At 30.8% G+C, this 24,656-nt stretch overlaps 1 protein-coding gene and 2 long non-coding RNA genes across 6 annotated transcripts; 1 reads left to right on the forward strand and 2 right to left on the reverse strand.

The window, feature by feature from the left end:
• Positions 1-191: 191 nt before the first annotated feature.
• Positions 192-24,648, forward strand: LOC107360584 (agrin). 3 transcript variants are annotated; one of them, XM_015927273.3, is made up of 14 exons: positions 1,816-3,206; positions 9,255-9,293; positions 17,099-17,314; positions 18,496-18,732; positions 18,814-19,473; positions 19,760-19,960; positions 20,039-20,860; positions 20,988-21,065; positions 21,133-22,846; positions 22,917-23,028; positions 23,094-23,494; positions 23,808-24,047; positions 24,132-24,235; positions 24,313-24,648. In XM_015927273.3, the coding sequence occupies exons 1-14, from the start codon at positions 2,276-2,278 to the stop codon at positions 24,471-24,473; spliced, it is 5,916 nt and encodes a 1,971-aa protein (XP_015782759.2). In that variant the 5' UTR covers positions 1,816-2,275; the 3' UTR covers positions 24,474-24,648. The 3 variants fall into 3 exon arrangements, with proteins under 3 accessions (XP_025016192.2, XP_015782759.2, XP_015782758.2); XM_025160424.2 differs by lacking the exon at positions 1,816-3,206 and adding an exon at positions 192-453 and having other exon boundaries at positions 18,496-19,473; XM_015927272.3 differs by having other exon boundaries at positions 2,167-3,206; positions 18,496-19,473.
• LOC112538644 (uncharacterized) lies at positions 12,659-14,343 on the reverse strand. Its single transcript, XR_003081912.2, has 2 exons — positions 13,846-14,343; positions 12,659-13,752 (listed from the first exon to the last, which is right to left on the reverse strand). It is a non-coding gene; the product is annotated as an uncharacterized LOC112538644 (long non-coding RNA).
• On the reverse strand, positions 16,766-18,496 carry LOC149094223 (uncharacterized). Of its 2 annotated transcripts, XR_016199000.1 has the most exons (3): positions 17,845-18,496; positions 17,749-17,778; positions 16,766-17,527 (listed from the first exon to the last, which is right to left on the reverse strand). It is a non-coding gene; the product is annotated as an uncharacterized LOC149094223 (long non-coding RNA). The 2 variants fall into 2 exon arrangements; XR_016199001.1 differs by lacking the exon at positions 17,749-17,778.
• Positions 24,649-24,656: the final 8 nt, after the last annotated feature.

A 24,656-nucleotide genomic window follows, 5' to 3' on the forward strand; every position in this document is an offset into this window, starting at 1 on the left:
GTTGAAACCAACAATAGTGAACAAAACCACCGATCACAACAGTCATAAGAATTGCTTTTTTCATCAACAATTTTAACAAACAAAAAACAATGACAATTTTACAAAAATCAAGCAAATTTATAAGCGATAGCTTAGCGTTTATTCAAATTATTGCCAAATTTACATCGAAAAAGTAGAGGAAAAAAATCTAATTGGAAAACAAAATTATGGTGACAACGCAACCATTTACCGTGTTAATTGTGCTCCTAATATTAACAATTTGTTCACATCAATCCCTAACTGAACATCATAATGGTGATCATGCGAAGATACATCGCGATAAAAGAGACTCGTTAACATCATCGCCATCTTTACCATCAATTGTTTCTCATCGTCCAGCAAAAATATCCAAAGATTCAATTTATCGTGATAAGCCAAAGAATCCAGTTTACAACAAATTCAATAAATATAAAGGTAAGTTTAAACCTCTTGCCCATTTTAAATTGATTATAAAATGCGAGTTAATTGAATGATAAATGCAAAAATTGTTGTGCCTATGATAAAATTTACATTGCCATCTTCAATTCAAGTCCAAACTGACCATCTGAACTTTATGTTTAGTGTCAATATGAATGAAAACAAAAACATAAGTTACTCGATCTCTAGGTTAATGGTTAAACAAGCTTTAAAATAAGTTTCACTCGCCTGAGTCCAATCTAGTTAGCAGCAAAAAAAGTTGCCCCTCATAAAAGTAACCAACTTTTACACAATTTTCAAAGCAAAAAAGCAACTCAACAAAAATCTGGTTTAGCAATTCAATCTGCTCATTAGTTGATTGTTAACAACTCAACAACTTAATTTGACAATTTCAACTTTTATCAAACATATGATTTACCGATTAACCAAAGCAAACCTTGAACCTCACATAAGATTGAGATTCACTTTCCAATATCACCTGTTAATATATTTTGTTATATTAACTATATGAGCTTCAATTTGTTTAATCAACTGATCAGGTTAATGTGTACAAATTGTCTAATCAACCTGATCAGTGGATCAAATTTATAAATTGAATTTGAAAACAAACGCAAACCATTGAAATGAAATTTCATTGAAGGAAAATGTTCAACTGACAAAGTGAATAAAAAAAGTGTTCAATAACCATTATAATCAATATAATCTGAATCATTACTGAAACTGATGATAACATTGAGCATTGAACAAGAAAGCAAAAAAGTAAAGCTGAGAAAAAAAATCTGTTAAAGTGAGCACAAAAAAAGGGCTTAAATGAGCCCATTTTTCACGATTTTTTATCTTCTTTACAAAAGTCCATTCAATTTTTGTGTTTTTTTGTGTTTCGTCAAAATTTTGTCACACTTTACCTCATGTCTTCACCATCACTTTCATCATCATCACTCCTCTTTGTATCCTTTCATTTCTTGCCTCACATCATCATCTCTATTTTCATTGATCCAAAAGAGCAATTTTATCCCTTTTTTTCAACTAACAAACATGCCTCAACCACTACAACCAACTGAGATGTATCCTCATCTTTTGCTCTCTCAACTCACTCTCCATCTTTTTCATCATCATGCTAGATGTTCAAAGCATCATCATTCCTTTCCCTCCAATCATTTGCAATAAGAATGTTTCAAGTGAATAACATCCAAAGTTGAGTAAAAGTTATTCCCTTTTTTGGACTCTTTTTTTTCCATATATTATTATGTTGCCTGATGAGAGGAAGAACAAGATGAAAAGTGGAAGAAAAGGAAGACGAGAAAAGATGAGAAAAGATGAGAAGACTAACCCAGTGACAGAAAATTGTCAGTAAACTGGAGGATCAATTGCAGAATAGAATCCTCATCACCATGAAAAAACCTCTTATGTAACTTTCCTCAGTCTTCCACTTTCTTTTCATTTTCAACTGATTCCATCATTATCTTCATCTGCATCTTCCAAACCATTATCACCATCATTATCATCATCCCATCACAATGTATCACTCAACCAATCGTAACCAAGTCTTTCAACAATTAACCACATCACTAGACCAAAAGGTAAAAAAAGTGGAACCAAATAAAGTTCATCTTCAATGAATTATCCATTGAAATCAGTTAAACCATACAAAATTATCTTCGTCAAATCAACGACAATTAATAATCAATGATTTAACTAACCAATGTGAACAAAGTCTTTCAACTCAGTCTTTCAACTTAAGTCTTTCAAAGCTTGTAACCTTAAAAATTGAACGTCTTTCAAAGTATCAATTTAATGTGATTCCAATCCCAAATTCCTTATGAGAAGTGATTCAGTTGATTCACTTTATCCTCTTAGACGAGGTCGTCCCAATCGAAGTGTAACTTTCTCAGAGGTTACCCTTTACCCCAACAAAAATGTTGACCCACCAATGTATTACCGTCAACGTCAACATTACTCACCTAATCACCATCGTTCAAGTTCATCACACTTGACCTCATCTCATCCTTATCAGCACATTCATCATTCACCCAATCACCATTCAAGTTACTCTCATTTACCTAGATTAACATCAGCCCACCTTTACTCACCTTCAACCCTTCACCTAAATAGTTCATTAGTTAATGATCTTCAATCATACAACCTAATGTCCAGCACAATTGGTAACAATCAACCTTCAAATGAATATCTATGTTCATGCCAATACGAGGACAACATTAACACAACCGTTAACAACACCCATAACAACATCAATTCAATTTACGAGTCAACTACAGGTTTAAATGAAATCCCAAGAGATAACCTAATTGTACCCTTCAAGTCCGAGTCAATTCATTACGATGAAGTTAACCCAATCACTGTTACCAACAACATTAACAATTCAAATCAAATGTACATTCAACATCACTTTCAACCCCATCAACATGCAACCCAACAAAAAGTGACACTCAAAGATTCACTTTATCATAGTCAACCCAATCAACCAGTTTTAATAGCAACCAATGTTAATCACAAATTAATATCAACCCAACCAACTTACAGTAAACAATTGGCTGAAGGAGCCAACAATCCAAACCCAAACTCACAGACTAATCGCACCTTGATTGATGTCCTGTTGGAGTGGACATGTTTACCTGAGAAAAGCTTGTTAACTTCATCACAATATTTTCCCTACTTTTTGGCCCTTACATTCACAGTAATCATTCTCATCCTCATCTTATCATCTTTCCTGCTTCTTCACAAAATAGGATGTAAGTTGATCAATTTAACCTTTGCCAACCCTTTAAGTCACAGTGTAAAAAAAAGTCCCCAAAAAAATGGACAAGAAAAATGATCGCTTTTGTTGTTGATAAATTATTGTCCATTCACCTTCAGAACTGCTTTACCCTTAGATGAAGGAAGAAAGAAAAGTTCCGGTCATTTTCATCACTATTTGCATCACTTTTATTCTCATCTTAATTTCGCATCTTTGTTATTATGTTGTTGTCATGTTTGAAGGCAGTTTTTATCATGAAAGGCAATCTAGCGTAAATCAAATCTCTACTCGATTTCAAGCTTCATTTTTGCTTCAAATGATTAACTTACTCTTTGGTCCATCATCATGATGATCATGATGAGGAAGAAAATTTATCTTCATAAAAATGATATTTACTCTTGACTAGAGACTCAAATGATGTGAAATAAAGTTACAATGAAATGTTGTATCTTTTTATTACATTAACAACTGTGCAAAGCAATTGATTTTAATAGCATCAGGAAAAGACAACACCAAAAGTTTCAATTTTTTCCTCCAACCTTCAAACCAACAAATTCATTGATAAATTCATCAGTAATTTCATCTTTCATCTTCCATAACTCATGCTAATAATCAGCTTAATCAATACCTTGCACTAAGAAACTATTGATTAACTCAATACATTTCATATTCAAACCTTGTCAGGCTTGACCGAACTGTTAATCAATAGATTCAATGTGTGAGAAGGATTGATCAGATTAACTCAGAATTAAGAACAATATTTCCAATTGTTATTCACATTTCATTGATCAACTTATGTTAAGCTTATTTGCATAACTTTCATCATTTCCAATTTCATCAAGTGATTATCATTTGCACATCCAATGATCACTTTAATTGCTCATGTTAATTACATTTCAACCTTTTGAAATGATAAATTTTCACATTTTCATCCGGAAATTTAGTCAATTAAAATGGTTAACTTGCAAAAATCTAATTACCTTTGATTCAGTTTTAATGGTTTCACTTTTTTTTCTTGTTCACCAAAAATTGTTTATTTTCTGTATCTGTAATTAATTCCCAGTCAGTATTCAATATTAATGTTGAAAGGTTTTCCATGCTTATCATGCAAATGTTGAAGTATTTTGATGATGAAAAAAAATGTTGAACCTTATTTGATTTGTATTATCATTTGAATACAACAATCAACCTAAAATTATTCACTGAAAGTAAACACTTTGTGATACCATTTCAAATAATGATCATGATTGCAATTCAATCTTTTCATCTTCTTCTATCATTATCTTTTACCTCCTTATTGATGTTATTCAAATTGGTTAAATTGTCATTTAAGTTACATTTGTTTAAGATTTTCATTGAAAATCGTCTTCCAATGTTGCCCTTAACCCATGTAACAATCATCATCATCATCTCAATTCATTAAATCAACTTCTCATCATTTTATTCAAATTAACCAAAGAAACTGGTTGAAACCATTAAGAGACCTTTTTTTCGTTGATTACAAACTCAACATTTAATAACTCGTTTAACCATTTAATATGTTTCTTAACTGTTTCCTAATTGAAACTAATCACATCCAACACCATTTAACCATTTTAATTAGCATCAATTACAATGGACAATTTAATCTCAATCATTACCAAAAACCTAAAAAAAGGTTCTGTGTAACAAATTTTCTGGTTAACCTGATTAATGTATCTTATTATTTATTGTCAACATTATTACAAAGTAAACTTAATTTTGTTTGTAAATCGCATTAAAACGATGAAATATAAATCAAGAATCAATTTGAACAGCAAAATGAAGCCGAAAATTGGTTAATTGAATCAAAATAGCATCATTATTTCAATGAGGTTTCAACCTTCTTTATTGGTAAAAAGTTCTGAATCAACAAAAATTACAAGATTAATGTTGGAAATGATTTTGATTACAAGAAAAAAAGATTGAATTTTCAGCTTTCTTTTTGTTGAAATAATAACATCTTTGCTGGCAACTATAAAAATTGTTACAATTTGCAAAGGGTCAACTGTGGGTTGAAATTAAGTTTAAATGTAATAATAAGCTTTAGCTGAACCTTTTCATTTGTTCCTGATTGTGATCCCAGAATTGAAGGGAATTCAACTTTTCTCATCACTTTCCAACAATAATGTTATAAATGATGATGATGATGCCATCAACGACTCATAATATTGTCTTGCCAATTCAGTCATCAATAATCCATAAAAAATGTTAATCTAACTCATCTTTCACCATAATCTTTCACCATCTTTCACCATCTATTATATCAATGATTATGATAATCATGAATCGTATCAAAAAGGAGCAAGTAATTTACAACATTTGGTCAATTGTAATTTGATTAACTTGGTTGGCATTTCATTTGAAAATTGTGAAGACAGGTTCTGACTGTGATTTTACGTTGTTAGGAGCAATTAAAATTGTTCATTTCATTAGTTTCTCAGCAATGGTTAATCAATTGTTATCAACTTTTAATTAAAATTCTATCAGTGAAATGAGAAGGAAAATTTTGCTTCTCTTTTTCAAATGCTCTATCATTTGGAGCAAATATTAATCTAACATCTTTCATGATAAACTGAGTCCATTATTCGATGGAATCAATATCAACCATAATATTAGTCTTCTAGTGATGGATCAACAATTTTAGTCGCCATTTTCATCATCATCTAACAAAAGAAACTAATGTTGATCATTGATCAATTTTCACTCTTAATTCACATCATTTTCAAATGTTATTATCAAGTGTTTCATGTAATTGGTGTCTCAGTGTATCACCTTTTGTCATATTTTGCTTCCAGGAAAGATGATGGAAATGATGAGGATCAAAATGATGATATTTTCTGACATTTCTTTCTCTCATTTTCTTCCCTTCTTTTCCTTGTTTCTGTTTTTGTTTCTTTTTTCCCTTTTTTCTGTTGTTTCCATGAAATAAACAAGCAAAACATTTGATACAATATGACTGCCAATGGCAAAAAAAAGGAGATCCAAAAAAACACTAAAGCATCATATATTATGGTTCCTTGATTGATTCAACATTCCCTCCATTTTATGTGTTCAACTGTTTTTGCTCTTGTCATGAAACAGACGAAAAAAAGGGAAGAAAAAAATCAGATTCGATGATTGAACTGATTGTAACAAGGAAAGCGTTAAATGTGACAACTTTTCCAGTTGCAGTTAGAAGGATGAAGATGAGGATAACATGTTTATGACTGTAAATTGCCACTTCATGGATTCGGTAACAATTACGAAAACTCTGACAAATTGAATCTCTAAACAATTCATTTTACATTATCAGTAAATTATCATTTTCAAATCATGACAAATCCCTTGAAATGTTCAAAATTTAATCAATTGTTAGATTGAACAAAACAAAACACAAAATCATTTGAAAATATTTTCCAACGATTTCAAGTGATTATTCAGCTTAACTGGTTAAAAATATGATAAGTTGAAGGCAGTCAAATGATTGTCTAATTGTGATTTATATCGTTGATTAAGGAGTCACTTTTGTTCATCATTAACTTTCCTCTTTTTAAGCATCTTCATTAACTCATCTGAGCAACAAAATGATGACAACTTGTTATCCTGTAACATATAATTTACATTGAATATCATCTTCTTCAAGCTTATCCAATCTGAGGTGAAAGGCAACCAAAAAGTGAAACACTTTTTTTTGCTCAAATTTTGCACCAAAAATATATTCATTTTTATCCGCTCATAATCATCATGAGTTGCTTGGCTACCTTTTGTTATTGCACCTTTCATGGTAATGTTACAAGTTGAAAAGGTTTAAGTAAAGATAATGCAAACTGTAATAAGAATTGTATTCAGAAATAACAAAATCAATTGACTTTGAAATTGAACAAAAAAGAGATTGGAAAATGTTTCAATGAAAATGACCCAAAATGATAATAAATTTTGTGGTTCAATTCAACTGAAACCAAAGATTCATCCATCAACCATTGATCAAGTAAATCAGTCTTAATTGCTCTCATGAATAATATTATTTTGCGAAAAGGCAAAAAGTTGCTCAGTTAATCATAATAAAGGAAAATAATGAAGATCATTTTTCATCACAATTATCATTTATTAGTTGGTCAAAATAATGGTCATTATAATGTAGGTCAGCTTCTTGTAGCTTTTGGCCAACAACAACAAAAGCTGAAATAATAAATCAATTTTAAAAACACTTTCAACTATTTCATTATGTAATAACAATCAGTTATAACTCAATGAGTTTAAAAATTAATAAATTACTGAACATTTTTTTCTCGCTTCAAAAAAGCTTTAAAAAGGTGAAAATAATTCAATTTTTTCACTGTCAATCTCTGAAATATTATTGAACTTTTTTCTCCTTCAATCAACTTTTCAATTGAAATTTGATAAGCAAATGAAAAAATAATTGAAGAAATTCTATCAATAGTTATCATAAAATGAAGAAAACTAAACTTCGATCTTCATTCAAGCATATTTAAGGACGAAAATCAAATCACCGAAGGTAAGACTAGACAATGATGCATAAGAAATTGAAAAGTTTTCATTCCAACCAGAAGATTAATCAGGATAAAGCGATTCATTCATCAACAGTTATATGATTAGACAATGCCGATATTTTCTGTGAATAAATGTTCATATTTAAAGATTAAAAATTTGAAAGAGTCGATTGATTAACCAGCTGTAGAACCATAATAATCAAAAGATATCCAGGAATCGAAAAAATAGTTTAATTTCGATTTCTTTCATTTCGTTTGGCACCTAATATTTCTTTCCCTGGGAAATATTTTCCCTTCCATTTGTAATTTAAAACCATTGTAATAGTTGATTGCACAATGAATAGTCACTTCTATTCAATTTTGAGTCATTCTTTCAGAATTATTGACAGAACTGATTATTTTCATTTGCAAGCTAACGAAGCAACAAAACCAACTTCAAAAGTTCCTTCAAAGTTCAATTTTTAAGTTAGCAATTCCAAGATAAAGTTAAAGTCAATCGCATCGGAGGCAATCATAATGCGTTAATGTCCATCCGTTTGCTTTACATGAAAGCAATAATGGCTACTCTCCAACTCGATAGATTTTATATTGAACTTTTTCCTTCATTTGTGTTTCGTTCTGTGAGCCAAAAGCGTATGTTTCTGTGCTACTATTGTGTGACAAAATGTTGAATTTACATTAAAAGGATTTTGAGGAAAAATTGGTTATCAAAAATTCATTGGAAGCTTATTTGTTGGAACCCAAATTATTGTCATTATCATGATTCTTCACTTTCTCAGTATCATATTATCTTAATTATCATCTCACATTTCAAATCAGTCAAGTATGTTTGAGTCAACCTTTAGTTTTTAATTTAGCACAATACAGGGAGTTGACGTTGGGAGTGAAAATGAATAACAATAACGATAACGATAACAATAATGTTGATAAAAATAATGATAATAATGACAATGATAATAGTTTTGATAAACTTTTCAACTTTAAAGATTCCATATTTTTTAATAAAAATGAACTTCTTTTTTTTCTGTTCTCTCAATTCATGAAATGTTACCAATTAAAGTTGATATTATTTGCACTTGTGTCAAAATAATATTTACAGTTTCATCTCATGTTTCATGGAAGGCGATAAATTAAGATGCAGAAAAAAAGATCATTTTATCATTTTTTATTTGCATTAGCTGAAAGAAAGGTTCATGATTGATGTCAATGAACAATTTTGATTTTTATTTTGAAGCAAAAAAAACGTTAAGAGGCAATCATTTTAACCAATCTGATCGTCAACCTTTTGTTTATCACTTCAAGTTGATGGGAATGGTGATGAGTTTTCATGTTATTTTGTTGATGAAAGTTAATCATTTTTCAATGTAACAAAGCATGTGAAACAAATTTAATCCTGAAAACATTTATTATCTCCTTAGATGATGATGATGATCATATTTTAAGCTTACACAATGATGAGCACAATGTTGGAAACTTGATTCACTTGATTCACTCAATTCTGATCAATTTTTCTTCTTCTCCATTCATTACAGATATTTCACCAGCCAAGGTTTATACAGATTTGGATGAACGTAAGTCATCTTATTACTATTATTATTGTATTATTATTTGCTTTGCCTTATCTTTTGTTTCACGAGTTTCATACTCATGTTAACATTGAATAATTGTTTTACTTTCAAATAATATTTGTATACATTTGGATTAACAGATTAAGTAAGATTATTATTAATACATTGCAAGATTAACTGCAATCTTGACTCGTTTGATTGAAGCATGTGTTGGCACAAATTGCTGATCATTGCTGGAGAAGAAAAAAAGATTCCGAGAATTCATTAAATTCTGAATGATAGACTTGCAGACTTATGAATTTATCGAGAAAAAAAGCAAATCAATTGTACGATGAAAATCTCAAATTAGAATTGAAAGGTTTTTCCATGAAATTGTGAAAAATTAAATGCTTCAAATTTAATGTTCATTGACTAAAGATATTGACTTTAAGTGAAATAACATTAAGGTAAAGCTTGTTCAAGTTTATCGATCGATTGAGGAAAAGGTTTCAAAATGAATTCAAATTATTCAGTATCTTCTTTTTTTTCACCTCAGAAAGCATTTCCATTCCTCAACTTTACGCTTTGATTATGCTGAGTTATAAATGTTTAAATCATGTTTGAATTTAAACAGTTTTCAGTGATTATCATACAATATTTGGTCTATTGGGTTAAACTTGAACAAACCCAAACAATTGAGTCGCCCTTTAAGGGCTTTAACCATTCAGGATGCATTAACATTGTCTTTATCCGCATCTTATCATTATCTTCTTGACATCCTCCTCTTCAGTAACAATGGCCAACACACCTTGACATTATCAAGCAAACTGTAATTATTTGAGTTACAAGTTACATCAATTTACAACTAATCAAGCTTCTTAGCATTTGCTTCCAGAGCTTCTCAGCCCTTTCCAATGTTCATTCACAGAACTTATCAATGGACTCATGAATGTGTAAAAACTCAAGTGTCACAATGGACAAAAGTGGACAGAAGGAAAAAATAGTCTCATTTCATCTTTTTATTTGCATCTCTTGCTTTTACATCATTGTGTGAGTTTACATTTTTTCATCTTTTCATTGTCTACAGTTTGGACACAAAATTATTGTCACACTTTGGCAACTTTTTTTTCCTCCAACTTTTCGTTCCTTGAAAATCTTGAAATGATTCAAAAAACATGTTTGACTGTTTAAAAAATTGCAAACTTGAACAGACTGAAAAAAAATCAGTATACATGGTAAAAAAAAGCTCACAGAATATCAAAATAAATATCAAACTAAGAGAGTAAAAGAAGATGAAAAAATATATTCAGAAAGACTATTCTCTTCCTTTCATCTTCCTTAACCTGACATATTTTATAAATTGAACTCACATGGTAAAATAATCGCAACAATTTTTCTTTACCTTCAAGCTAAACATTCCAGTTTCATCATCTACTTCATCCTTATCTTCATCTTCCTCCCTCTTCATTCCTTCACCTTCATCCTGGCAAACTTTTTCATCCTCCTAAATATTGGTTTATAAAAACCAATCGATTCTCAAAATGTTTTCCCATTCAATTTATACTCTTACCATGCACTCAGTGCCACTTTGCTTTATAGATTTACCTAATGAAATTTAATCATGACAGTCTTTTTTGTTGTTGTTGTTGTGCTTTGCATTCACAGGTTTCTGCAAAAAGTGAAAGTTAATTATTCTGGTTGACACTTGATTATGATTCATCTAGTATCTAGTTAAACCAGTTGAAACTGTAATTTGACTTTAGGCCTGAGTTGAATGTAAAGAGATACTGGATTCCCTTGACTTTACCGGTTAACCTTTCCTTGTTCAACTCTCTATTGACTTGGCCTTTACATTGTTCATCCAATTCAGTTTCAACCATTTTTAGACTTGATTATTGATTAACTTTTTTCCTCTTCTTCTTCACTCTTTCATTAAACCAATCATTTTACTTTTCCTCTTTCAATTGACACTAATTACACAATGAAAGTCAATCAGCAAGTTAATCAAATTTTTAATTAAAAATTCAGATTGACTAAAATGGTTAACCAACAAAAAGCAATTCACTCTGCCAATGTTAACTCGGGTAAACCAAGCAACACAACCAAATTATGTTTCAATTTTTCACCAATTTGTTCAACAAATTTAAATATTTTTGCAAAATTAAACAGCAATCAATAAGCAAATAATCATAATCAAATTTTCCATCAAAAACAAAAATTCATTATTCAGTCGATAATCATTTATCAAGTGTGTAAAAGGTTTGCAAAAATATGGAAATATTGAAAGTCGATTTGATTAATGTCGTTGAGTGATTATAAAATCATCAATCAAGATTGAATCTTAATTAGAATCAATTAGAGTTAATCAAGATTAAGATATCAGATTTTAAAATTGAAATCCGTTAGCATTAATAGTTGCAATTGTTGTTTAATTTCATTGTAAATTGTAAGTCAAATGATAATCAAAGTTGATCATTAAACTATTTGTTAAACACCATATTAGGTATCAAGCGTAGGTTGACTAGACCGGTTTAAGTTGAAAGGTTATGAAAATGAAAACAGTTAATTGTTGACCATTTGATTGGCAATTTACAATGAAAAATATGTTCATTTAAAAACGAGAAAAAGATGAATCTGAATAAATTCAATATAACTTGATCAGTTGACTGAAACTTGCATGAAAGTATGAAACAACATGAAATACCTTTTGTTGTAATTTCAATTTGGAAACAATCTTTGAATTGTAATTGAAATTAGTTGAACGGTTTAACAATGAAAACTTTGTTTACGCTCAATGAGTCGAGTTATTTACTATTATTTACTTTAATTGCATTTGTATTATTAACAGAAAGGTTAAACATTTTTGGTGAATGTAAATCAAATTATTTAATTTATCAGGTAAACAATTAAATGCAACCAATTCGCTTGATTAACCGCAGTAAATCTTTGTAATCAATTAATCTTGAAAGTTTCAAAGTTGAATGTTAACTTGTTCAGTGTAACAATCGAAACTGTCAATTGGCAATTTGATTAATTAATGGCGATGAAACGCCTTATTTACACGATTCTCATTCATTCTAATTTATTGATTGTTGTCTTACCTGATTCATTACCAGATAACCTGTTAATTAGATTAAACATGCTCATTATCATTAGTTAATTAAGTGCAGAAGCTTGAAACATTTTTTTGCTCAACTAAATGCTCCGAGAAGTTATTATTGATATGTTAAGCTTAAATTTGTTTCACCAACAGTGTAATTTAACGTTGCAATTAAGAGGCAAATTTAAAAGTGAAATTAGTAAATTGTCTTGCAATTGTAACCCAATTTAAATGGGAAATAATTATTGGCCATAATAGCTGGATTAACCTTCATCTTACCTTTAAAACATTATCAGTTAAATGGTACTTTTACTTGGACTCTGTCTTGATTAGGATCATCATTTGTCTGTTAGTTAAAATGCAATTAAAAAAATTATTAAAATTGACCAAAGATGATGTTAAATTGATGATATCTCAGCACTCCCAACTTTCATCTCTTGTATCATTATTAAGCTTGCGTTTCCATCTCTCTAGTTATCATCTTTGCTCCAACATCATTTTATCATCTTCACTTTCAATTTTTCGTTATCTCATGCTGAGCTTTCTCATTCATACTTGATTAACAAAAGCTTAATTAGTTGGCAAAATGGTTACAATTAGATTTGTTTTTTACTGGACTTTTTGCTTCTTCTGGATCAATTTTGATGATTTCAAGTCAAATTGGAAACAAAAAAGTAGCTTCAAAATGATTTGACCCTTAAATAAGTAAATATTTTACCTTGTATTTTAGATATTTATTTTGCTTCTAAGCTTTTTCTGTTCACTTTTTTTTGCGGATTGTTCAAGAAACTCAAAGGAACTATCAACAAGGAGGAGTTTAAGGTCAAAGTTGTTTTCTTGCTTCTCTTTCATCTCCTTCATCATCTTCATCATATTTTTTGCCATCCTCTACTTGTTAAAGCAAATGCCTTACGGCTATTAAATGTCTCTAAATCATAAACTTAATAATCAACATCAACAACATCTGAACACTCAAAAAAGAAAGGGATGGCAAAAAAAAGATGCAGATAAACACACAAGTAGGTCTTTACATCACAAAATGAGGTTTCCCTTTGTCAAAACCATTTTACCTTTCCATTCAAATGAAATTGACTTTGAGATCAAAATAGATCAGTATAACTGTGATCGAAGAAGATGATTTAGCTGGTATTGTTTGAAAAGTTAACTACAAAGGAAACTCGCGGCCAAAGAAGAGAAAGTCAAGATTATAATCGCACAATTAAACTATCCTTTTGCTTTGCCTTGTTGGTGAATCCAGGAAAAAAACAATACATTGAAACAAAAGGAGGCAACTTGAATGTTAATGCTAATTGTGGTTGTTGTTAAACCAATTATAAAATCAGCCAATTTGAGTTGAAAACCAAAAATGGATCCAAAATCACACTGTGAATAGACAATTAGAGAGAAGTAAAAAAAACGGTTAAAAAAAGCCAATTCATTTTAAGCGCGTAAAAAGCATGTACAATGGTTACTTACCACCCATAGTTAAACCCTCTCCTGCTTGGTGTCTCTACAACAGCAAATTACAATTATTACAAGAGTCCCGTACCATGCAAATAATAACCACACAGCATATAATAACTGAACAATATGATAATATTATCATGCTGTGAAAATAAGCTCAAGGCAAAAGGTAAAAAAACTTGAGAAACATGAAGATGATAATTTGCCTTAAAGTTGATTCAAGGTAAGAAAGATCAATATTGGTTGCTTATTTCACTTTAAGGAACACCAGAAGATTAGTTGATGATTATAGTTGATGTTTATAGTTAATGATTGTAGTTGATGATAGAGATGATGGTAAAAAAAAAGATGAGAGTGAGAGGGAGTGATACATTTAAAAAAAAAGCTTCAAGATGAACGTTATCGTTAGGAGATCTTTGAAAAATGTAGGCGCTAAGAGAAACGCTTGTTCAATGCTTTTTATGCTTATATGCTTTTCCTGCTCCTTCACTTTGTTTAGGCGCAAAGTTTGTGTGTTTCAAAATTAACTCTCAATCTTTAAGGTAGACCTTCAAGTTCCGGGTTAATGTTGATGAATTAACAAAATTGTGATTAAAAATGTGATATTGAAAGATAATATAACACCCTAATAGTTGACTTAATAATGTAATTTATCCAATAAATCAAAATATCTAGTCTAATGGATTTAATTTGTAAAATATAAAAACATCTGATGTCTTTTAAAGTGTTTTCTGTGTCTTCTTTATCAACATATTGCAATTAAATTGTTCCGTCCTTGATTCCGTCCTATTCTGATATGTCATGAAACAATTTCTGATTCATTTTCAATTAATGATGTTTACCTGGCCAAGTCAAGCAATCAATCAATAGATACAAGCAAGAAAAAAAGGTAAATAAAAAGGTCTATTAGGCTATTCCCTTAGGTTAGGCCTGAGATTTACCTTGCAACGTTAATCTTTCTGTATAACAAGAAACCTACTGAAAAAGCTAATGTACAATACAATAAAATATTACATCAACTACTTAAATTGGCCCTTTGATTAGTTTAAATGGTTTCCATTAGACAATAAATTTACTTGTCAAAATTAAATTCATTTCTCGGGTTTGCATCTCAATGAATACAAATGTTTACCTTTTTCTTCACTTGATGCTTTCAACTTTGACCAAATTAACGTTAAATTAAATTGACAATAATCTACTTGATTGACATAATGAAGGTGTGAAAGGTAAATTAAATAAATCAACAAATCACAAAAGCAATCAAGTAAATCTGCAATCAAAACCTACGTTATATTGAATACAAACAAATGAGCAATGTTGTGGTATGGAACACCGTTTCAACCTACAACAGTTGTAATGACAGTTAATCATTAACTTCTCATCATTATCGGAACTTTTCATTTTTCCTAGTTAAATGTAACAATTGATTGCAATTTAATGTAAATGTAATATTAAAATTGCTGCTTAAAATCATTGTTTACCTGAAAAAAAAATGTTACAAAAACTTCAATTGTTGCGTGACTCTATTTGATTGGTAAAAATTAGAAACTTTACATCATTAAAAAATACCTTCAATTTAATCACGAAACATTTAACTATTGGTATTAATGTTCAGTTCATCATATTACAAATCAGTCTTAATTCATCAATCATGCTTGTTATCATGTTTACAGCAATCATCTTAATCATAAGGAAAACCATTGAAGACAATAAATCATGACAATCTTTTTTTGTCAGCAAGTTAATCAATATCAACATTAATCACAGAGAAACTCAATTATTCAGGTTAAATTGTATTAAATTATTCAATTTAAACTCGCCATTTATCCTAAAATAATCAACCAATTGTCAACCCATTCAGGTCAAAATTACAAATCAAAATCATTGATGTCGAGTCAACGATTAAAGCAATTTTGAGACAAAATTGATTCATTAAATTGCAACCTTTTTTAATTACTTTCATCATTGCAATTATTAAAACAACTTTAATTACTAGAGGGAAAAGGTCGTAAAATAATAGCATTAAATCACAATCAAAATTAAATGTAAATGTCAATCAAAGACTGTTCAAGGTTTGTCTTCATTTGATTATCTTAAGAAACCAAATCTTAATCACATTTTTCCCTTCATTGTTCACTATTAATTATGGCCAACATTTATGATTAAAAATGCCAATCTAATTATTATTCATAATTAGTGGACTAAAATTGAGTCTGAACAATAATGCTTGAAATGGGTGAAAACAATCAATCCTTTGGTAACCTTTGCAAGATTCAGGCTCATCATCGTTTTTCATTGTAAATCAATCTTTTAATCGAGTTGATACTTGAAACGTCAATCAAATTGCTACTCGAGTTAATCCTTAAAAATTGAAACTAAATTAAATGTAACTAAATATCATTTTGTCAGATTACGCTTGGTTAATGGATACAAGATGAACTTGAAAAATGTTAATTTTGTCAAACCAAGTAATTTGATTTTCAATTCAACCTTCTTTTTAATATCAATTGTACAAATTGTTGAAACGCACCTTGATGATTAACACTGTGTGAGGTAAATGTTAATCACAATTTCATTTCAATCCAAGTATCAACACTAAAAATAGATTGACAGCAAATTTGTCTCTTAGGCCTTTGAAAGTCTCAATTGAAGGTTCAAGATTGACAATTAAATGGTCATCAAATTGACTATAAATTGAATTTTTGGGTTCAATTGAATGGGAAAAACAAAAAGGTGAAAATTAACCTTCTTATAGCCAATGATTAACCTAAAGTCTAATACATTTTAACCATATCTGAATGGCCTTTTTAATGGTCATTTAGACTTGTAATGTTTCAAAATAAATTTGATAATATAATTTATAGAAATAATTTTACCTTTCAGTGATTAAATTTTGTAAGGTTAAGTGTTGCAAATTAAATTAAGTAGGCGATTTTAACAGCTTAGGCGTTTTTTAATGCTAATCAAATCAACAACCTTAAAATACATTAAACATGTAGCTTTTCCTATTTACATATCGCTTTCAATTTACAGATGAAATCATCTAATTTTTTTCATTAACTAACCATTTAATCATGTTTGATATTAATTTTGCGGTGGTTCTGTTAATATATTTTTATACAAATAATGTACATTTTGTTGAGATTTTTGAAAGTCTGGAAGGCGTTCAATGTTAACATTTTGATAGGCATTTTTGCATCTTTTTGTTCATTCAAGTTGTGATTGATTACACCGATTAAACACTCATTTTTGATTTTAATTACAGGTCCATGTGATAAATTTTTTTGTCCTTTTGGAGCTGCTTGTGTTGTTGATAAAAAAACGGGCAAACCTTTCTGTAAATGTTTATCTACCTGTACAGTTGATGTTTTTGCTCCAGTTTGTGGCAGTGATAATATTACTTATTCAAGTGAATGTCAATTGAAATTGGCTTCATGTAACCAACGAACCACCCTTTTTGTTAAACATCCTGGTGAATGTCGTAAGTAAATTGTGAATTAATCATGTCAATAATGGAAGGGTTAATCTTGATTGTCTTTGATGGTCAAACAGCAGTTGGATTTGGGTTCATTTTAAACATCAATCCACCCAATATAGAAATTTGTTTATCCAATTTTGTCGTAACAATGGGTCTTCTTATCCTTTGATTATAGTTGAGTAAATCTTAAGGTGTTGGATTATAACAGGATTGACACTGAGAAGAAAGTAAATTTTTTGATTTAATTTAATCGAATAACATGAAAGATTGAACCTTTTTCTCGAGGAAAAGGAAACTAATTAGATATAAACTCTCTTCTTTCACTTCCATACAAATTCAATTTGTTATGAAACTATTTCTCTTTTGACAAAATGATTTTTAGATGATGATGATGATCATCATCATCATCTTCATCCTCAAACCATTAATCAACTCACCATTTACAGGGATTTTTACATCAATTGAAACTAATAGTCGTTAGGTGTAAAAGATTGTATTAAAACCTTCATTGATTTTCATCTGGCTCTTCATACCATTTATAATCTTGAAAAAATTGTTTCCACATAATCTTGTGCCAACAGACTGTACATTTTCAATAGAAATCAATGAACAGGTTGAGATTAATGAATGAAATTCGCATTTCTCTATTTCCACCAATCCATCCATTTTAATCAGCTTAATCAACTTATTTGGATAATTTTTCCATTCTGTTGGCTTATTGGAATGTATCCTTTTTTGTTCATCCTCTCATGTTAATCCTTTAACAGCTAACAATTACTTGTAATCCATATTTTTTTCTCCTTCTCATCTCTTAATTAACATTGATATACGTTTTAATCTGGTGGCTTATTTGTATCAGGTTATTTAATCTGGGCGATTAAAATTAATTTACATTCACAAGGGAATCAAAGTTGAATTGAGATCGTTTAAGGTTAAACTTGAGTTGAATGGTGATAAAGTGTTCATTTCAGCGAGTTTCATTAATGAAAAGATCAATTTTGTGTTGATGATTCTTGAATTACTTTTATCCTACCATTTGATACCCAATTTTACATCAGCTAGCAATCGATGAAATTATCGATTAAGATGATTACATATCTGGTCCAACAGTTTTAATGACCAAAGTAATTTTGATCGATTTTCTTCTGATGGTTTACTTCTTTTTTTTAACATCTCATCTACAGAGGTTAAAGATCCTTGCGAGGATAAAATTTGTCCATTTGGAGGAATATGTAAATCGTCAATCGATGGTCGATCAAGTGAATGTGTTTGTCCAGAGAAATGTTTAATTTATGGTGATACTAAATCATCAGGATCAGTTTGTGGTTCGAATGGGATGAATTATCCCAATTCATGTGAACTTAAAAGATGGTCTTGCATACATTCAGCTGATGTAACAATTAAATATCACGGAAAATGCGGTAATTTTCAGTCAATGTTTGGCAAAATGTATCACCATCAAGTATCGTTACTTAATGCATTTTTGTTGTATATTTTGACAGATCCGTGTGATGGAATTGATTGTCCAGTTAATCAAATATGCCAATTAGATGAACATCGTAATCCAATATGTCGATGTAGTTCACTTTGCAATGATAACTTTAAACCTGTTTGTGCCTCTGATGGTAAAACATATGCCAATGAATGTTTTCTTCGAGTTGAATCTTGTCGAAGTAGACACAATTTATATATTATTCACCAAGGTGACTGCAATTCATCTAAAATTAACGATAAATGTATATCTCTTAATTGTTCCAATTATGCAATGTGTGACTTAAGTCAGTCAGGTACAGCATCATGCCTTTGTCCGTCTGAATGTCCACCAATATTAAAGCCAATCTGTGGCGACGATGGAGTTACTTATGAATCTGTGTGTGATTTACAACGTAAATCATGTTTACTCAATCAACCGGTTAAAGTTAAACATTACGGTTCCTGTTCAATGAATAACCAATGTGAAAAAACTGTTTGCTCTTTCGGGGCAATATGTGATGTTGATAAGTCCAGTAAAACATCTAGATGTCGATGTCCAACATCGTGTACTGAAGATTACAATCCAGTTTGTGGAACTGATGGTATCTCATATGTTAATCCATGTAAACTAGCAAGAGAGTCTTGTGAGAAAAGAAGATCCATTGAAGTTGCTTACAAAGGCCTTTGTGGTAAGTATTGATTTATTAACTTAAACCAACATGAAACTTATCTCTCGAGTAACATAAAGATTCTGAAGAACTTAATTAGCATAGATTTTTATGTTTTAAAATGGATAATTTCATAAACAAAAGAGTTGAATTTATATTAGAGTTAAGCACAATTAATAATCTTTGGTTATGTATTTTTTGATTTGTTATGAATCTTAAGATAAAATACTCAAAGTATTGTTTGATCTTGATCCTGATAATGGATCATGGATACTAATTGACTCATGGTTTGCTTCTTAATTAACAGGAGGGTGTCAAAATGTTTTATGTGATCATTACTCTATTTGTGAAACTGATAGCCTTGGTCGATCAAAATGTTCGTGTTCTGAGTCATGTGTACCTGTTGATGAACCAGTTTGTGGTACTGACGGTAAAACATATCCAAACGAGTGTTCACTACGAGTTACTTCTTGTAAACAGCAAACATATATTGCGGTAGAATCTAAAGGTATGTTAATCTGGTAGTCTTTGATTTACTGATGTAATGTTTTTATTAATAAAAAATTTTATATTACTTTTCGTTTAGGTGCATGTAATGTATGTAAAAAAACTAAATGTAGCAACAACAGTGAATCTCGTTGTGATGATGGTGAATGTAATTGTCGTGAAGATTGTCCAGAAGAAAATGAGTCTGTTTGTGCTTCTGATGGAGTCACTTATCGTAATCAATGTGAAATGGAAAAAATTTCATGCCAAACTAATATCGAATTATCTGTAAGATTTTACGGTAAATGCTCAGACGAATCTCGACCTTCTGAAAATAACATAATCAACCAATTAAATCTACCTACTGCTGTTGATATTATAGAGTCAACTACAGCTAGTTCGTTTAACATATCTCAAATACAGTTTGAGCAAAATACAACAGAATCGGTACTAAATATTATAGTATCATCGAGTACAACGGAATCCCCTGTAGAATCTTTATGTGGAGGTAAAATGTCATGCCAATTTGGATCCACTTGCAGTCAATCTTCTGATGGGAATTGGGAATGTTTATGCTTATTTAACTGTGACGAAACCAACTCATCTGAAATTATTTGTGCCAATGATACTTATTTTTATCCAAATGAGTGTTCAATGATGGAGAAATCTTGTCATAATCGAAAGCCATTAACAATTGTTTCTCCAGAAATCTGTAAAGAAGCAGACATTTTGAGTCGCGAAACAGATGACAACTCAAATGATTGCAAGGATACAAGATATGGATGCTGTTCTGATGGAGAGACTCCCAGTCGAGGTCCAAATTATGCTGGATGTCCCGATATTTGTGCATGCAATAGGCTTGGATCTATTGGAACCACTTGTGATCCAGTTTCTCGACAATGCTCATGTAAACCTGGAGTTGGTTAGTTTTTTGCTTTACATTTCAGTTGAATAGCTTTTATTGACTGTTAACTTTTTTTTCTTAATTTTTGAATGTTTTAAGTTTAATTTTTGTTTTAAATTTTAATGAATTTGAATCATTCTTTCAGGTGGACTGAAATGTGAACGCTGCGAACCCGGCTATTGGGGCCTGCACAAGATATCAGATGGAAATGCAGGTTGTATACGTAAGTTATAAAATTATTACTAGTGTGAACTTGTGAAACTTATTGATTTTGGTTATATTTAATTTAGCTTGTTCCTGTAATGAATATGGCTCAGTTCGGGATGATTGTGAGCAAACAACTGGTCGGTGTGTTTGCAAAGATAACGCCATTGGCATGAAATGCGATGTATGTGTTCCTGGACAAACGCTTACTCAGTTTGGATGCATTATCGTTGATGGACAATCGAAAAAGGCTGATGAAAAAGATATTTATGATTACGATAAAGATAAAATGACAAAGTTGAATGAAATTATAACATGTGATCAGATGAATTGTTCATTTGGATCAATCTGTGTTCAAAGTGATCCAACTCGCTCACCTATCTGTTCCTGTCAGTATAATTGTGATTCAAGTGATTTGCTTCCTGTTTGTGGCTCAGACAATAATACTTATGGAAGTACATGTCAACTGAATTTTGTTGCATGTCGAAATCAAAAGATATTAACAGTCATTAAAATAGGTTCATGCAATGAATCACCTTCGTCAACATCAACAACGTCTTCTTTGCCATCTTCCAGTGAAGAATCTCAATCCGAATCATCACCAGATTCACTTTATGTTCCATCGATACGCACAACTTCATCTACAACTTCACCAACCTCTATTTTAATTACTTCAACAATCACAACAACTTCCACAACTATTTCACCTCCTACAATTTCATTAGATGATCAAATGTTATCAAATGATCCAGTTGCTAGTCCACTAATCTCATTGACTCGTAACTTGGTTTTATCAAGTGATCTTGATCCACCCAAATGGTTTGATGTTCCTCGATTTTTTGGGAGATCTTATTTAGTACTTGATCATCTTAAGAGCAAAAGTCGACTTGATATTGATCTTGAAATGACAACATCAAGATACGATGCAATTATTTTATATAATAGTCAAAGGCCAAATGATTTTGGAGATTTTATCGCTTTAACTATTAAGGATGGGCGAGTTGAGTTCCGTTATAATTTAGGTTCTGGTTTGGTGATTCTTCGCTCTCCAGATAAGATTCCACTGCGGCGCAAGATTCGAATTACTGCTAAAATATATCACAAGGAAGGTTTATTATCAGTATCAGGTCAGGATCCGGTTACTGGCCGCTCTTTAGGATTAATGAAGGCTCTCAATCTTGCCGACTACTTGTTTATTGGTAGTCTCCCGTCTGACCGTTCAAACAATCGTACTCTCCACAATTTAGGAGTTTCTTCTGGGTTGGTTGGATGTTTAATTAAATTGACAATTAATCATGAGTTAATAAATATAGCTTACCCATCTTCCAAGAAAATTGTGGCTCAAAATGGTATCCGCAATTGTGATTCTTTGTGTCATTCTTTATCTTGCCAATCACCAGCTGATGAACCCTCGCCTCCAGACGATGATAATAGTGTTGATGGTGGATTTCATCGACATGATCATCAACATCATCAACATTTTTCTCATACCAATCATCACCATCAGTCAGTTAATTATTTGTCAGAGCATCAATCAAGTACAGATAATATTATTCAAAAAGAAATGGATCTGAATTTTGTTCCTGATTTCAGATTAACATCATTTCTAATTATCGATGATCATCCAAATTTGGCTCATGTCTGTCAAATTGAATTAGTTTTTTACAGTCGTGCCTTAAATGGCCTAATTTTATTCAGTGGTCCAAATAAATATACCAAAGGAGATTATCTTTGGATAACCCTAGTTTCTGGTTATCTTGAATTTGTGTTCAATCTAGGATCTGGTCCTGCTTATATTAGGTAATTTTAAATCTTTATTTTGATCAACTATTTCGTGTCATCACTGAAATGTTTTGTTTTTAATCATTAGATATCCCAATCAAATCAGCTTGAATAAATGGTACAAAGTTAAAGCAATCAGACATCGTCGTAAAGGTACTCTTCAAATTGATTCCGGTCCAATAATCTCAGGCGAATCAAAGGTAAGATGATTGAACCAATCATACATTGTACTTTAAACTAAATTGCAACTTCATTCTAATTTCAGGGTAATTTTAATGAACTTAATCTTCGTGGTTCTTTGCATCTTGGAGGTGTCCCTAATGAAACAACAACAACTTGGTTTCAATCACGTTATCCTGGATTAAATGGTTCAATTCAATATCTTCATCTCAATGGTCATAAATGGGATTCTCTGGTTGAGCGTGCCTCTCGTCGACATAATATTCATCAATTTCATGGTCCACCTTGCATTAACTCTAACGGCCAGCCTGTTTGCCTTAATTTTGGTCTTTGTTCGCCTAAATTAAATAGCTTTTTATGTTCCTGTTCAGAAGGTTTCACAGGAAGGCGATGTGAAAAACGGCTTCCTGGTGTGTCAGACGATTCATCAGCAATCAAATTAAATGGATCGAATCCTTTCAGCATTAAAAATCAAATAAATTCTATGTGAGTTCAACCTCATCATCACTAACAATCAATCACTACTAAAAGTTCATCCCAAAATCAACAGTGCTGTTAAAACTGTTACGCCTTGAAAAACAATTATATTAACCGTCACTTAACCAATGTTTTTCAGTCAAGTCTTTCAGTCAACATCAATTTTCTATACTAACCAAATTGAGCCAACTAACGCACAAAACTTGAGTCTTAAATATCTTTCCGTCCATATCGACAGCTTCAAATCAGCTAACAATAAGCGATTATAGTTAAAATAAATAAATTAATCGAGGTTTTCCAATTGTTAAAAACAACTAAACAGTTCAACTAGTTCAAAGGACACTTTCCTCGAGATAACATTTAAAACTGCTGCCTCTAATGGACTTCTAGTCTGGACAAGTAAAGGAGCCAAATATTCTTTACGTAATGATTATCTGTCCTTAGCGATCGTTTCCGGGTCTTTAGAGTTGAGCTATAATCTTGGTCGTCAACAGATTCCTTTTGCTCTTCGCAGTCCAGTGAAAGTATCCGATGGCCGTTGGCACCATGTAACCATTATAAGGTATGACAAAATATCATTTGAAAAAGTAAACATTAAATTAGTCTTATCATGATATTTACAATTAATCTTGTTTCTCTTATTCAGGAGCAAAAGACTTGGTATTCTGCAAGTTGATAGTCAATCTCCATTAAGTTATCATTCATCTCGAGGTGCAATTGAATTAAATACGAATGGTATTCTTTGGTTTGGTGAGTTTGCTTTGTTAAAAAAGCGGCTGAAATAATTGCTCATATTTTGACCTTCTTTCCTCTTTTTCTCATTTTAGGTGGATCTCCTGATCTTCCCATAGGTCTTCCTTTACAATATTACTCTGGATTTAATGGTTGCCTTCAATCTATCATAATTAACGGAGAAACTTTATTGTGGAACCAGAGTTTAACTGATATACAGTCTTATGAGCGCTGTACAAGTCAAACTTATTTATAACTTTAATTTATTGTACAATTTTTGTTGAATTACAACAAATCAAGTCTTTCTTTTTTTCTAATCTATCAAAAATTAGATTTTAGTCAATTATTTATGTATCATAATGATAAATCTTTTGCATTGTATAGTGAACATATTTAGTCGAAAAAATTAAAGTCAACCAAATTATGTGTGATTCGTATC

This window comes from Tetranychus urticae, chromosome 2 (genome assembly GCF_039701765.1).
Source record: "Tetranychus urticae isolate SD_2017Ah chromosome 2, NJAU_TeUrti_SD_1.0, whole genome shotgun sequence".
Lineage (NCBI taxonomy): Eukaryota > Metazoa > Arthropoda > Arachnida > Trombidiformes > Tetranychidae > Tetranychus > Tetranychus urticae.

Coding starts and splice junctions, on each gene's coding strand:
- LOC107360584 (XM_015927272.3), top strand. CDS start 2,276: ATGAGAAGTGATTCAGTTGATTCACTTTATCCTCTTAGACGAGGTCGT. Junction 17,315..18,495: donor TAAACATCCTGGTGAATGTC/GTAAGTAAATTG, acceptor TCTCATCTACAG/AGGTTAAAGATCCTTGCGAG. Junction 20,861..20,987: donor CTCATGTAAACCTGGAGTTG/GTTAGTTTTTTG, acceptor TCATTCTTTCAG/GTGGACTGAAATGTGAACGC.